The sequence below is a fragment of the Trichosurus vulpecula genome, chromosome 3 (genome assembly GCF_011100635.1).
Source record: "Trichosurus vulpecula isolate mTriVul1 chromosome 3, mTriVul1.pri, whole genome shotgun sequence".
Lineage (NCBI taxonomy): Eukaryota > Metazoa > Chordata > Mammalia > Diprotodontia > Phalangeridae > Trichosurus > Trichosurus vulpecula.
The window spans coordinates 179,129,704-179,145,614 of NC_050575.1; the positions used below are offsets into that span (position 1 = coordinate 179,129,704).

The following is a 15,911-nucleotide window of genomic DNA, read 5'->3' on the forward strand; positions in this document are numbered from 1 at the left end:
TCCAAAAACAAATCAGTAACTAAGCCCTCCTGAAGTTGGTAACACTTTGGCTCCCCAGGAGTAATTTATATTTAATTGGGCTCAAAATCACCTTTGCAAATTTAAGATGGGAGAGGTATGGCTATATAGTGGTTCTTCAGAAAAAGACCTGGGGGGCTGTAGTAAATTATAAACTCACTATAAATCCAGAGTATGATCTGGAAGTCTGCACTGGTAACTAAGATGGGACTTTCTTACTGTTTTAGAATGATAAATTAATTAAGTCTCTTTGATTGGGTCTTACTAGGTGCTAAACCCCAGGCCCACACCCTTTTACTACTAGGTGCAAAGCCCTAGGCCCAAACCCCTAATTACTAGGTGCTAAGACTATGTGGGCGTGAAGCCCTCAGGGTCCTAAGGGGAGTTGCTAAGACCAGAGCCAACAGTAGGTGTCTAAGTTCTGGTCGCTCAGATGATGTTTCATGACATCCAAAGACTGTATAAAAAGAGAGAACAGAGCTATTTGCTTGGGGCTCTCACTCTTGGAGCAGTGGTGATGTGGAGACTCTGGGCAGCTGCAGTTAAGAGCCCTCCAGCTTGTGAACCCAGACGTTGATGCCTTCTTGGTAACTATGAATTGTATTTGGTCTGTTTATGATGTATCTTTGTAATTTGTTTATATTTGCTCTGAAGTTCAGGGTGCTGGCTTTTTCCCCTGAACTAAGTGAATGATATATGTATATGTTGGATTAAAGTAAGATTGTTAACCCCTTAATGTTACTTTCCTTAGTAAAGCAGATCAAAGAACCTGTGCTGGCAGCATTCTTGTTGTTGGGCTTGTGTTGGGCTTTCACCCCCACAGCAGCTGCTAGGCAAATTGTTGCTACAAAGCCCAGGAGGCTAATGGGTTCTTGGGCTGCATTCAGAGAAAAGCAGCAGGACTAAGAACAATGGGTAGAAATTGCAACTTAACTTATTTAATCTCAATCTGAAAAAACTTGCTAAAAATGATGACATCCTACCTGAACCAGCTACCTTGTAACAGGATGTTCCCTCCCTAGAGAGCAGACAAAAGCCTAAATGGCCATTTCTCAGGTAAATTGTCAAAGAGATTCCTACTCATGTATGGGTTGGACTAGATGTTTTCTGCAGTCCCTTCTAACTTGGATTTTATGATCCTATGATTCTGGATTGTGGCAAAATATAGAATTGCCATGTGTACCCACAGCCCTGTTGGGCTTCACTCATGGTGCTCATCAAAGAACACGTGGGATTTTTAGATGGGATCTACAGATGAGCATGGGAGTAGGATAGGGACAGAAATACAGTACCTTGGAGCAAATGGTGCTTCTTTGGGTCCTCTGCAAAGAGTGTGCTAATGTGAGCCATCATGGTGTGGAAGTCATCCATCCCCTTATATTGCTGCAAGGTTCTGGTGAAGAGGTCAAAGTTGGCCTGGCTCAGGGACTGCTTAACTGATAACATAAACAGCTTGGCTTTGCCTGCCTGCTCTACAGGGATAGATTCTTTCTTGTCCTAGAAGAGAAACAAAGGCATAAGCATCTAGATATTCCCACTGTTCCTGGATGAAGAGTTCAAAGCTTGACAGATTATACTTTAGGCATTCCTATATACTAGAGGTAAGAAAAATTTTCTGTGCATTTACTGGGGTAGGAGAAGGAGCAAGGAGAGAGGAGGTGGTGAGGCACTGAGCTTAGAATCAGTAAAAGTCAGAGGAGGGAGACCTTTGCAATCATTATAGTGATGGGAGAACTGCAAAGATTGGTGAGTTGACTTTCCTGAGGTCACATAGTGGAAGGGGATAAAATCAGGAGAGTCCAAATTCCTAATTTAGAGCCCATTCAAACTATACTACCTAGGGAGAAATTATAAAAAGATATAATTTATGCAAGTATTGGAAACAAAAATCAGTTCCAAAAAGTACTTGTAAGAAAAAGGTAAAAAACTTCCCTTTCCTTCATCAAAAGTTGTGGCTGGGGCCAAGAGCAGTAGCAATGCAACTAGGCTTTAGAGAGAGTCTGGATGCATAGATTATGTGAGAAAGCAGAAAGGTAGGAATTAATAGGATTAAAAGGAAAAATGTTCTTGCGGAACCTACATCAGACTAAAGGATGGGCTAATGAAGGCATCCTGGAAGTGGATTTCTGGGAAGGCTATCACCTAGTAGGTAGTTCAGGCTGCAGAAAGAATAGTTTTGATCTGCAACTCAGCAGTGAGAGACTAAGTATGTATTGGGGCTAAAGGTGTAAGCCAGATATTCTGGGCACTAAACTTAGAATAAAAGTTTATGAAATGATGAGCAGGATGGTTTCAGAAAAACCTGCAAATCTTTATATGAACTGATGCAAAGTGAAGTGAGCTGAACCAGGAGAACATTGTATACAGTAACAGCAATACTGTAAGACAATCAACTGAATGACTTAGCTATTCTGATCAATACAATGATCCAAGATGATTCTCAAAAATTTATAATGAAAAATGCTATCCACCCCAAAAAAGAACTGATGGGGTCTGAATAGAGATTGAAGCAAAAATTTTTTTTCACTTTGTTTTTCCTGTCTTTTTTTTTGTGTTTTGCAACATGGATAACATGACAATGTTTTGCATGATTTCACCTGTATGATTAATATCACATTTTTTACTTTTAAAATGGGTGCGAGTATTTGCTTACTGTCCCAGGGAAGGGGGAGATAAGGTAGGAAGGGACAGAATTTGGAATTAAAACTTAAAAAAAAAAACCCAAATATCAAAAATTGTTTTTACATAATTGGGAAAAAATAAAGTATTCAAAATGGGGAAGAGGGGTGGGAGGAAGAGAGAGAGAGAATTGATAACTCGACACTTGAAAAAAAATGAATGCTAAAAATAAATGTTTTAAAAATTAAAATTTAAAAAAGTTAAAAGGTGTGCCAAAGTAGTTTTAGTAACAAGGCTAGGCACTCACAACTGCACCAGTCTGATTATGGTTTATCTCTCAAGATTCCCCCATATCATAAGTACCTTTGCCCCCTGGGAATGTGGTGTGTGTGTAAACTTATTGTGGAGAAAGGGTAATGAGAGAAAAGGGAAAGAGAAAGGGTCAGAATCTCAAAGGCAGCCTTGATCTGGGGAGAACACTCTGAATTCTATGGGTGCTGGGAGCAGGAGGAGCAAGAAAGGAAACAGTGGCAAAACTATCCAGGGAATCTTTTATGAATGGGTTGGATATTTCATCCTGATGACTCAGCTGTGGGAGGAAATGCCCAGCAGGGCAGATTAGAAAGGTAGGTAGGGGCTATTCTTGAGAGCAACCTATTTGTGCTAAACACCAAGGAACACCTTATGTCCTCATCTGGCATTGGATGCCACATTTGAAGTGGATGCCACAAATGTCTGCATGATTTGCGCATGGCTGGCAACACATGCCTGGGACCTCTCCTAGCTCAGAGCAACTCTCTTGGTTCATGAGAATTATATCAATAGCAAATGAGGTGATGAAAAAGGCTACCCACCTCCAGAGACTGAACTGATGAAGTCCAAGTGCAGATTAAAGCTTAAGTTTTTCACTTTCTTTATTTTTCTTGCTTTCTGGGGGTGGTGGTGACGGTGGTGGTGGTGACATGGCTAATATGGAAATGTTCTGCATGATTTCATACGTATTACTGATGTCACATTTCTTGCCTTCTCAATGGGTGGCGGAGGGTCAGGAGGGAGAGAGACAATTTGGAACGCAAATTTTTTTAAATGCTAAAAATAAATAATTTTTCCCCCTTTGAAAAAAGGAACAAATGGGAAAATAGCCAACTCTACTTTCACTGCAGGCTTAAGGAACCCCAGTTTGACACTAACCATGGGAATGGAGGCTAGAGAAGTAAAAAGTATAGACTTCGCTCTCAATTGTAAGTTTCTGGCTCTAGAGGTCTCTATTCCAAAACCATTTTATACATGAGGAAAGTTGACAGACCCCTGAGCCAAGATTGGAGAAAAAAGACAGGAACTCACCTGAGCTTTCCCCCAAACCCTTCAGAATACCATGAAATAATGCCCTAAAACAAATTCTGGAGTGGCAGAACCCACAAAAGACAGAGTGAAACAATTTTCTAGTCCAAGACAACTTAGAAGATTGGTAAGAAAGGTATGTCACACCTAGGGTGAGAGTGGAGTGCAGACCAGACCCCAGCAAACCAGGAGCAGGCCTTGGGAGTGACAGAATCAGCAGCAGAACTGGCTGCTTCTGGAGCTCTCAGCCCACAGACAGTAAGGGGGTCGAACAACTGGTCAGAAGGTTACAAGGATCTCTTTGCTGGTAGTGGGGGCAGGACTCTGTTGCTTTGCCCATACTCAGATGTGAAGAAGTCCTGGGTGGCAGTCCCCAGGCAAGGAGGAGCAGTAGCAGACCAGAGCTTGTGGGTGCAGTGGGGCAGGGACCCTCATCACAATTCCTGGACAGAAAAGAGTGCTTGTGGTCACTCACTGACTAGAGCACAGGCCAGGAGAGTAATAAACACCTCTCTTTAGATCACCCTACTGTAGAAGAACTGAAAACTTACAGGTCCCTAGAAATATCTTTGAAAACAGCTGCATAAAACCCCTGAAGTTTGGGACAATGCTCCCTCTACCCTGGAAGCAGAGCCCCACTTTAGCAAAGAGTTAAAAGTCAAGAAATAGGCTAGAAAAATAAGCAAACAACAGAAAAAAATTAAAACCACAGAACGTTACTATGGTGTTAAGGAAGATCAAACCACACTCAGAAGAAGACAACAAAGTCAAAGCTCCCACATCAAAGCCTCCAAGAAACATATGAATTGGTCTTAGGCCATAGAAGAGCTCAAAAAGGATTTTGAAAATCATGTAAGAGAGACAGAGGAAAAATTGGGAAGAGAAATGAGGCAAGAAAATCATGAAAAAAGAAGTCAATAGCTTGGTAAAGGAGATACAAAAAAATACCGAAGAAAATAACACCTTAAAAAACAGACTAGGCCAAATGGTAAAAGAGGTACAAAAATCTAATGAGGAAAACAATGCCTTGAAAAGTAGAATTGGCCAAATGGAAAAGGAGGTACAAAAGCTCACAGAAGAAAATAATTCCTTAAAAAGTAGAATTGAGCAAGTGGAAGCCAATGAGAACTTTATAAGAAACAATAAAACAAAACCCAAAGAACGAAAAAATAGAAGACAATGTGAAATACCTCATTGGAAAAAACAACTGACCTGGAAAACAGATCCAGGAGAGGTAATTTAAAAATTATTGGACTACCTGAAAGCCATGATCAGAAAAAGAGTCTAGGCATCATCTTTCAAGAAATTTTCTAGGAAAACTTTCCTGATATTCTAGAACCAGAGGATAAAATAGAAATTGAAAGAATACACCAATCACCTCCTGAAAAAGATCCCAAAATGAAAACTCCCAGGGATATCATAGCCAAATTCCAGAGTTCCCAGGTCAAGGAGAGAATACTATAAGCAGCTAGAAACAACTCAAGTACTGTAGAGTCACAGTCAGGATAACACAAGATTTAGCAGCTTCTACATTAAAGGATCAGAGGGCTTGGAATATAATATTCTGGAGAGCAAAGGAGCTAGGATTACAACCAAGAATCACCTATCCAGCAAAACTGAGTATAATCCTTCAGGGGGAAAATGGATATTCAATGAAATAGAGGACTTTCAAATATTCTTGATGAAAAGACCAGAGTTGAAGAGAAAATTGGAATTTCAAATATAAGACTCAAGAGAAACAGGAAAGGGAAATCATAGGAGACTTAATAAGGTTAAACTGTTTACATTCCTACATGGGAAGGTGATACTTGTAACTCATAAGAACTTTCTCATTATTAGGGCAGTTAGAAGGAGTATATGTAGACAAAAGGCACAGTTGTGAGTTGAATAGGAAGTGATTATATTTTAAAAAATAAAATAAGAGGTGAAAAAGAGGAATGCCTGGAAAAAAGAGAAAGGGAGAGATAGAATGGGGTAAATTATCTCACATAAAAGAGGCAAGAAAAAGCTTTTATAGTGGAGAGGAAGCTGGGGGAAGTGGCAGGAAATGCTTGAATCTTATTCTCATCAGAACTGGCTCAAAGAGAGAATAATATACACACTCAACTGGGTATATCAATCTATCTTACCCTAAGGGAAAGTAAGAGCAGAAAGGGATAAGAGAAGGGGAGAGAGTGTTAGAAGGGAGAACAAGAGTCAGAAGCAAAACACTTTTGAGGAGAGACAGGGTGAAAGGAGAGAGAGAACAGAATAAACAGGGGGAAAATATAATTAGCAATTCTGTGAAAAATTTTGAAAGCAAGTTTCTCTGATAAAGGCTTCATTTCTCAGATATATAAATAACTGACTCAAACTTATTTTAAAAAAAAAAGAGCTATTCCCCAATTGATAAATGGTCAAAAGATATGAAGTTTTCAGATGAAGTAATCAAAACCATCTATAGCCATGTGAAAAAATGCTCTAAATCACTATTGATTGGAGAAACGCAAATTAAAACAACTGAGATACTACCTTATACCTATTAGACTGGCTAAGAGGCCCTCCCCAAAGAAAAGATGAATATTGGAGAGGATGTGGGAAAATTGAGACCATTCTGGAGAACAATATAGAACTAGGCCCAAAGGGCTACAAAACCATGCATACCCTTTGATCCAGCAATACCACTAGTAGGGCTATATCCCCAAAGAGATAAAAAACAAAAAGGAAAAGGATATATATATATATATAGATATAGATATAGATATAGATACAGAGATATCTATATCTATATCTATATATATATACACACACACACATATATATATATATATATACAAAAATATTTATAGCAAAGAACTGGAAATTGAAGGGGAATGGCTGGACAAGTTGTGGTATATGACAGAATACTATTGGGCTATAAGAAATGATGAGCAGGATGATCTCAGAACTAATGCAAAGTAAAATGAGTAGAAACAGAACACTGAACACAGTAACAGAAGTATACTAAGATGATCAATTGTGAATGACTTAGCTATTCTCAGCAATACAATGATCTAAGACAACTCTGAAGGATTCATGATAAAAGGGTGCTATCGATCCCCAGACAAAGAACTGATGGTGTCTGAAAACAGACTGAAGCATACTTTTTTAAGCTTTGGTTTTTTGGTCTGTGTTTTCTTTTACGACATGAGAAATATGGAAATGTTTTGCATGACTACACATGTATAACCTATATAAAATTGTTTGTCCTCTCAATGAGAGGGGTGGGGAGGGAGGGAGAGAATTTGGAACTCAAAATTTTAAAAACGAATGTTAAAAATTGTTTTTATGTGTAATTGGGGAAAAATAAAATACTAAATGAATAGAAAAAGTTTTTAAAGGTAAAAAAAAAATAAATGAGGAAAGTGAGAGGTGGACATATTTGTATAAGGTCACATAACTAGTAAGGAGCAGAACTATGACTTAAACTCAAGCTTTTAAAAAAGTATTATACCGTGATGCATCACAGTGATTTATTTCTGCCCCATTCCCAGAGACCCAAGCTGGACTTTATAGAGAAAACATAACATTCAAAAGCAAAGAACAGGCAAGTGAGGTTTGTTCTCAAAATAATTCTTCCTATAGTTATTCAGAGAGCTAACTAGAATTCAAGTCCAAAAAGGAAAGGGGAAAGAAGATTCCTTTGTGATCTTCTTGAAAAGTATGGCTTTTCCTCAAAACCAGAATTCTTGGCAATCTGGTCTTTGTTGTATTTCCCAAAGTCAGCTCTATAAATCTCAAAGGTATTTCTCTCTAGCTCAGTGATTTCCAGATAGAGACACGCTCATCAGAGCAGGGTTTCTATGTCAAATATCTCTCTGTGTAATGGCTGGGAAGTGGAAGCAGTTACTGAATTCCAATAAAAATCCTCTCTTCCCAGAAACAAAGAGCTAAGACACACATAAGACTCAAAGTAGTAATAATCCTTGGGGATTTCCAACAGGGAAAAGCAGCATAAGGGAGTTCCTAGATGATGTTGTTGACTAGATTGATCATAAGCCTTCCTGGTTCAAGCTGAAAGACATGAGGGGAAAAAAAACCCACCATAAAACACTCATATATCTACAAACCAAGAGCTTCTGTCAACAGATTGTAAAAAGACCGGAAACAATCAAAGGGATGAAGAACAATGCTGCCTTTGTGATGTGATCCCTAGGTTTCTGGAAACGGAAAGAACATCCACCTAAATATTATTTCAAGCCTTCTCACACTTTGAAACTCCTCTGAAGAGTAAAAGGTCGGAAGAGGGCTTGTTTACGACACTGTCACTGACTCAGTATCTTTCCAAGGACATGCCACTTAATCTCTCCTAAATCAGTCCAATATGGAGTTTGAGGTTTTTAGACCTTTCATGGGAATGAAGAGGAAGCAATGCCAAAGAGTGCTGGGAGCAAATGTTGCCTATGAAACCTCATAAAGACTTTTTCTGCCAATAGTACGGTATTTTGTACATAGTATATTCATGTGTCTGTGTGTTTCATTAATAGCTTCATTTTATTCAAATGCCAAAACAGAAGTTCCAAGACACAAATTGTAGTTACACTGCACTGATCACAAATGTTCCAAAACGATTTCCAAAACTTAATGCAAATTGTTTTAATGTTGTCACTAAAATGTCTCACAGTCCATTTCTGGAGGATTATCCTCAAAAGAATTAAAATCTACTTCGATTTTCCCACTCTACAAAAAGGAAAATTATATAATAAAAGTTAAATAATGAATGAAGTTACAACGCAATACCAAGGACTTCCTGAAAGTAACTTTAACCATTACTGGGGAGACTAAATAAGATACACAAATCTGACCTGGCAAATGTGCATCTCTGTATCTATCCCATCCAGAGATAAATTATTTCATAGCTTTCCTATTATCTAAGTCATGTAAAGCCCTAATTAAATCAGCTCTTAAGTACAATATGAGGGCTTGTAATTAAACTGTTAGAGCTTAATATTTTTTCTTCCTGACAAGGTACATGAGGAGAATCCTCATCTTTAGTAAGCAAGTTAAACAAAGAAAATAAATCAATGTTTAAATCAGTGTTAAATTCAATTTAAAAAAAAGTTGAACTAGATGAATAACAATAAAAGCTACAGCAACATTTTAGCAGGAAGGGAAAAAAATTGAAAAGGCATCTAAAGATTTTGATATTTAAAAATTTTTTAAAAAATCGAAAGTCCTTTACTAGTTTCTTAAGTTTTCCATTAAAGGACCAATTTTTTCTATGTTTAAGTCCTCCAAGGGATTCAGTTTTGTTCCTCTTTGTTTTGCTGCAAGTTCCAAATCAATGATGATCAAGAAAAAGATGTACAACAAATGAGAGCAAGTAACTCAGAAGTCATTTTTGAAAGAAAAATTTCATGACTGATTGCAGAAAAAAAAATACATTTTCATTCTTTGACGTTTTAGCTTTATAAGGAAATAGGCGGTTGGACAAATCTCTAGCACCAAAAAAAATGATGCGCTCTTTAGGTAATTGCAAAACATTAAAAGTATTCTACTTAAAATTTAGATATACCTCCATGCTGTATTCCTCATTTGCTTTTTTCTGTGAGAAATTTACCAAGATTCCAATTCCATCTGCTTTTCCATTGCACTGAAGTGCATCTCAAACAGCCAATAAATTAAAATTGCCAATAAGCAAACTGCCTTTTATACTGAAATCAGTTACAATTAGCACCTTGATGTCATAAATTAGCAAAGCAGCCTAAGAACATAACTAAACATCATCAAAATTCAGTAATCTTGGCCACTTTTCCATTACTAATATGTCACCACCAGTATCCATTTCAATTTCAAATGTGAATAAAAAGTCCAATCTCTTCAGAAAACAAATGTGGATAAAAAAGTTGAACTAATGGTATATCAATATTCAATTTTTAAGGAAATTTATCTTCCCATTTGTAGAGCAATTTTACTGTAAAATTCATTAGTTATTGGCATCATTTAATATAACTTCAGAATTTTGTTAAAGCATGTTTTAAATAAGTGAACCAAAAAATGGACATTGTTTTTGAACACTGTGCCATTAAAATCCACATAATGTCTATTGCATAAAGACAATGTGAAAATGCAAAAACATCCATGATCTGATTCTTGTATAATACCTAGCATAGATCCAATATCTTTAATGTCAGACTGTAAAGCCAGTTACAATCTTAAAACAAAAGGGAGAAATTTCTATGGGATAAGGGTTTAACAGTGTTTAACAGTATAAAAACAGTTTAACTGTTTGTAGCATCTGCTTGCCGAGGCCATCCTTCCTCTTCCACTCCAGAGTCATAGTCCTCTTCAGATGACTCTTTATTTGGAGCCCTAATGTATCCTGGTTCCTTCTTTCCCTCTACAACTTCTTTGTCAACCTCCACACATACAATGTCAGAATTTGGCACTTCAAACGCTGCTTCTAGTAACAGCTTCTCCATGATACATCAAATGCCCCTTGCACCAATCTTCATCTTTAGCAACATTAAGCTCATACTTGTTGATGCTGAATAATGCCTTGATACTGGGGAACAACTATATTACATGGTTCAATAAGAACCTATATGTTCAACAAGTACCTATACAAGTGTTTTCTCATCTATGTTATGCAAGGGAACAATCATGGGTAACTGTCCCACAACTCTGGAATCATGCCAAATTCAGAGATCTCTGGCTTCCACATGGCATAATAAACCCTCCTTTTCTTCAATGTTCTCGTGAGCATTTTATCCTCCACTTCCGTTGGCAAGATCTGCTGCTGCTGCAGCCCCTCCCGCCTCTTGCTAAATTAGCTCATGTTCCAAATCCAAGATACTTCCCATTTTTCCTCCTGCTGATTATTCTGTTTAAGCACCAGATGCAATAAACAGTACTTTTTTTTTGTATCAACTTGCACTGTTTCTCCACAAAGTTTACAGGAATTCTTTTCTGGAACATTGACTATTATACCTTCTAACTGTTTTAACAAATTTTTCTGAATGTTGTCTCCACCTACATCCCGTAAGTGATGAATGCCTGGCTCACTGCCAATGTTACCTGCTTCACCCAGAAAGACAATTCCTTGTTGTGCTTTTTCTATATTATAACTGGCATCTTGTAGCAATTTGGCAATCACAGATTTAATATCTTCACCTCTGTATCCTGCCTGAGTCAAGGTAGTACAGTCATAGAAAGCAAAAGGAGTTTGGGCCAGCAATGTTTTACCGGACCTAGTTGCTCCCAGTAGCAAAGTATTACTTTTTTGAAGCTTTATGTCATCATAGGTAGAATGTAGGACTTCACCTCCCTGTTTCTCCTGAGGTATTTGTTGATTCACTTGTGGCTGCACTGATGCTTTTAGAGTATTTTCATGTGGACTAATTCCAGCATTCTGAAGCAGTTTTGTAAATCTGTACTCATTCTCCCATCTTCTTATTTCTAATTCTTTAGGACTTGATGTCTGCTTCTCAACTTCTGCTTGCTGCCTCAGGTTGGCTAGGATATTATCATAAATTCTCTTGTAATGATTGTATACAGCAACTGAAAGCACTTTCTTGGCAAACCACTGACCAACAACATATTTTTCGAGGTAGCTATAAATCTTTTGGGGTGGAGGTAGTTTCTATTGGAATGCCAGTTGTACAGCTTCCACTGCTGATTCAGACTCTTTAATTATGCTTTTCTTTGAGTCCGCTTCAGACAGCACAATAACAACAACAATAAAACGTTTTTCATACTTCACAAACTGGGTGTAAGACACGAAAGTCTCTGTACGTGTGCACAGATCACCACATTTTGTACAGCTCAGCTGGCTTCCCAGAAATCCCAGAGCCTTATTTTTTATTGCCTCCCTCTTATTTTCATGTCCAAAACCATCCTTGCTAGTCCCATCTTTTGAAGCAAAGTATATTGGTGCTTCCTGGACTTAGCTGCTTTCCCTGCCCAGCCTAGCCATCCACTCCGGCTCGGCTTCAGCCACCCTCCATGCAGCGCAGAGCCTTCTCACCTTGTCACAAGACTGTGCTGCTCTTTGCTCTGCAGCTGCCAGCTCCATCAGGTAGATACTAACCAGACCCTACCACAGATCTCTTCCTTTCCTCCCCTCCAACCTCCCTCCCACATCACATAGTATGTTCTTAATAACTGTTTGTTAAATTTAAAAAAACACAGTGTAGAAGGAAGTTCAGAAGGGGATACAGACGAGCAGGGCATTATTGAAAACTAGCATGTTAAGTTTAATATTATACTTCAATAAAAAAAGAAAAATTTTTAAAAAAGGCTTCTTGTCCCCTCAGTGACTCCTACAGGAGACTTTCCTTTTCCATTAGCCAAGGAATTTTCCCTGCAAAGACTTCACTCAAGGGATTTATGATTCATTCCCCTTCTTGGCTTCTGGAGTATCCCTCCCAACCACTGTCGCCTGCAGGAGAGCATAAACGGTAAACTGCACGAACTTGGGAGTCCATATCAAGTCCTTCACTACTGTAAGCTTACATGACATAGGTTGAAAGTATTTTAGAAACAATCTATAAACTGTCCTTAAAACCAGCATTAAAGTTTAATATTAGGATATTACAATTGTACACGACTTATCCTTAAGGTGAGTGAAGGAAATGCTACCAGAGACAATCGGACAAACTGTGTCCTTCAGCAAAACTGAAATCCTTATTAGGCAGGAGAAGGAAATTCAAGTTGTCTTTAAATCCATTAACGAGTATTCCTATCATAGCTATAGACTAGGTCAGGGTGAGGAACTTGCAGCCTTGAGGCCACATGTGGCCCTCTAGGTCCTTTGGTGCAGCCTTTTGACTGAGTCCACGTTTTACAGAACAAATCCTTTTATTAAGGGGATTTCTTTTGTGAAGTTTGGATTCAAAGGGCCACACTTGAGGAACTAGAGGATCACAGGTGGTGTTGAGGCCACAGGTTCCCCATCCCTGGACTAGATTATTAAATTTTAAAAGTTTAAAAACTTCAGGCATCTATGAAGACCCTGCATTTACTCTATCCAGAAGACGACTCAGGTACAAGTCATGCACAAAGTCAAAAAGTGGAGATGCATGGGCTCATGCTACTTAGGGAGTTTGATACACATATGGGTTTCTCCCAGCTCTTCTGGGGAGCTTCTGGTCCTTTGGGATACTCTCCTTCCTACTCATTCCTGCTTTCATCCCCAGGCTAAGAAGACAGGCCTATTTCTTAGCTCTCTTTTCCCAGAGAATCAGAATCCTTTTCTTTTTTTAAACCCAGACCTCAAGAAGTCTTCTGCTCAGCATCAAGTTAAACCTACTTCTTTTTTTTTTTTTTGGCAGGGCAATTAGGGTTAAGTGACTTGCCCAAGGTCACACAGCTAGTACGTGTCAAGTGTCTGAGGCCAAATTTGAACTCAGGTCTTCCTGACTCCGGGGCTGGCACTCTACTCACTATGCCACCTAGCTGCCCCTAAACCTACTTCTTAATGTACTTGAGAGAACCCCAATTTGTTCCACAGTAATTCCCTGAAGTCAGCTAATATCACTTCTGAGCACAGAGTCCTCTATTCAGATTCAATGAGCTGTCCTCTACTTTCATGACTTCTTCACTGACTACCCCTGTGGCTCCCTATCATTTAGAATATCAATTAGTTTTCCTTTTCAGGTCCCAAACCCTTTTTACAGCTCCTTCCATCAACATCGCTACCTTCCTATTCCTTTCTTAGGTCACTCCCTAACTTTCCAGCAGTGATTTGGGTTCTTAATCTCTCCTCTGACAAGAACACATAGAAAGATGAGCTATAACCAAACCACATTTCAATTCTTCCAGTCATGAATTTGGGGACTGGATTGTGGTTTTTGTTTTTATTAGTACAGGAAGCACAATACCTGGTTGCTAACAATTCTGATTTTCTTCTTTCCTCCCTTTTGCTCATCTGTTAATCTCTTCTCATATTGTAAGGACAGGGTAGAGAGACGCTGAGCCTGTAGAGAAAAGAAAATCATTTTAGGTTCTTTCATTCTTATCTTCTGAATCTATAAAAGCAATGAGATGAACAGTGGGCAGTGGCTCCACCCAAAAGGGATGGAGGGGATACCCTAGAAACCCAAAGGAAGATAAGAGAGGACACCAGAACTCAAAAGATTCATCAGTTGAACAAAAGAGTTATTGACCACCTATTTTGAACAAGGATCTGAGATGGCCCCAGCTTAATAATACCAGGTCTCAGAATCCCTTGATAACATAAGATATTGATCCAGAAGTCCCTAAACAGAAGCAGGTTTGTCACTGTCCTGGCAGGCCCACTGGTGGGAATAATTGCGCTTCTCTATTATGTGTCCATGCTATGTACGCTGTGTACTGTCTAAGACAAAAATGAATTTCTGGATGTGATGTGCAGATGTCACTTTGAGAGGATACAAACTGTATGACCTATACTTGACTGACAGCAACAGGACACTGGAAGTACTAGAAGGCTGGAAGTTTGATCCTAAGAGTCATGTAAATCTTCAGGGATTTTAAAACACTCAAGAGAGAAAAAATGAAGAGGGAAAAAGACTGAGAGATGTATCTTTAACCTAGAACTCAGCTCAGTTCTTAGGGAGAACTGAGACTAAGATTTTTGTCTCAACCCATTTCATCGCAAGTGAAGATGGATTCTTGACTGAAAGCCTAAATCGAAGATCTGTAGACTTCCGGAAGATCTCTTACACTGGAGCAAAGCAGGTCTGGTAGGCAGAGAGGGAGATACTTCAGGTGGTTTGTGAGGGAAGAAGCATACAAAAGAGGACACAAGATGAGGGCTTTAGTCACTATGACAAAGTCTAAAGAGAAGAAACCCTTCAGTCCTTTGAGCAGTAGCAGCAGAAGTGGCCAAAGATGACCTTGGAAGCTTCCTCTATTATGGTGCTCTCGGTAGTTTCATCACTCACAGATACTAATGTCTCAAAGTCTGTAATGGTTTGGGAAAAGCTCAAGTTCTTGCTTTTGAATGGACTAAGGCTGTGGACCAAGTTTACACAATTACTCCACAGATGGCTTAACAATGGAAAGTTTAAGGTGGAATAAGGCAAGAGAGGGAGGAAGGAGAAATTATCCAATTCCTAATGCACCTGATTAAACCTAGTTAATTAGCAGTACCTTTTCTTCTCCTGGAATTGTGTTGGTCTCATCAATTTCACTTTTGTTCTCACTACGGTCCAATGCGGCCAGCAAACCCCTAGGCTTCCTCTGTGGGGAAACTAGTTCCTGTTCATACTCTCCCCATAGGTTGGCTTCACTGTCCCCACCGTCCAGCGATCCTAGGGAAACAGATGGGGGTAGGGAGCAGTGGCTCTTCACAACATCACAAAAAATCATCCTTTTGCCTAAGCTAGACTTTAGGAAGCAGGAAAGCCAAGTTTCTATGTTGACTCAGGCTTAAGGTAGGCAGATGCTTTACTTTCTAAGCATACCAGCTTTTCCATGTGTAAAAACCCAGTACACTGAAGGCAGAAAGAAAGCAGGTTGTTTTTAATGCATATTTGAACCACCTGCCAGTTGCAGAACAGTAAATCATCTAGGATGCTAGGCATATGAAGAAAATACTACATTTGGTTCCTGAGAAACTGGCCTCTCCCTCTTTCCCTCCTCACTGAGCTATGAAAACCAAAGAGTAGATACCCACCTGTACACTTCCTTTTCAGGCTAGGAACATGTACATCCAGGTTCTTGGCTTTCTTAGATGAAAGGAATAGGCTGAATGAAGAAGTGGAGGCTGCAGCAGCAACTTCTCCCCCACAGGAGCTCTGGGGAACTTGTGGGATGGGCATGGGCATCTGTTTAGGAGAGAAAAACTACTCATTAAAGAGAGGTAAGTGTTTTGCTTTTGGGAGAGAACCTCTGCCCAGGGCAGGTCATGCAACTGAGTCAGGAGGAAAGCATTTCCTGGCCAGGTGGTTACCTCTTCCTCACTGGTTACTACCACATCCCTTAGGAATAAC

The 15,911-nt window shown here is 39.1% G+C and overlaps 1 protein-coding gene and 1 pseudogene across 2 annotated transcripts in view; both read right to left on the reverse strand.

Moving 5' to 3' along the window:
- RTEL1 (regulator of telomere elongation helicase 1) overlaps nucleotides 1–15,911 on the reverse strand; it is a 94,681-nt gene that overhangs the window by 16,326 nt on the left and 62,444 nt on the right. For both annotated transcript variants that reach the window (XM_036750451.1, XM_036750453.1), the window contains exons 25-28: nucleotides 15,596–15,746; nucleotides 15,070–15,230; nucleotides 13,818–13,913; nucleotides 1,311–1,515 (exon numbers count right to left, since the gene is read on the reverse strand). In XM_036750451.1, the coding sequence (XP_036606346.1) occupies nucleotides 1,311–1,515; nucleotides 13,818–13,913; nucleotides 15,070–15,230; nucleotides 15,596–15,746 (613 nt within the window). The remainder of the gene's footprint in view (nucleotides 1–1,310; nucleotides 1,516–13,817; nucleotides 13,914–15,069; nucleotides 15,231–15,595; nucleotides 15,747–15,911) is intronic.
- On the reverse strand, nucleotides 10,218–12,010 carry LOC118841211 (annotated as a pseudogene).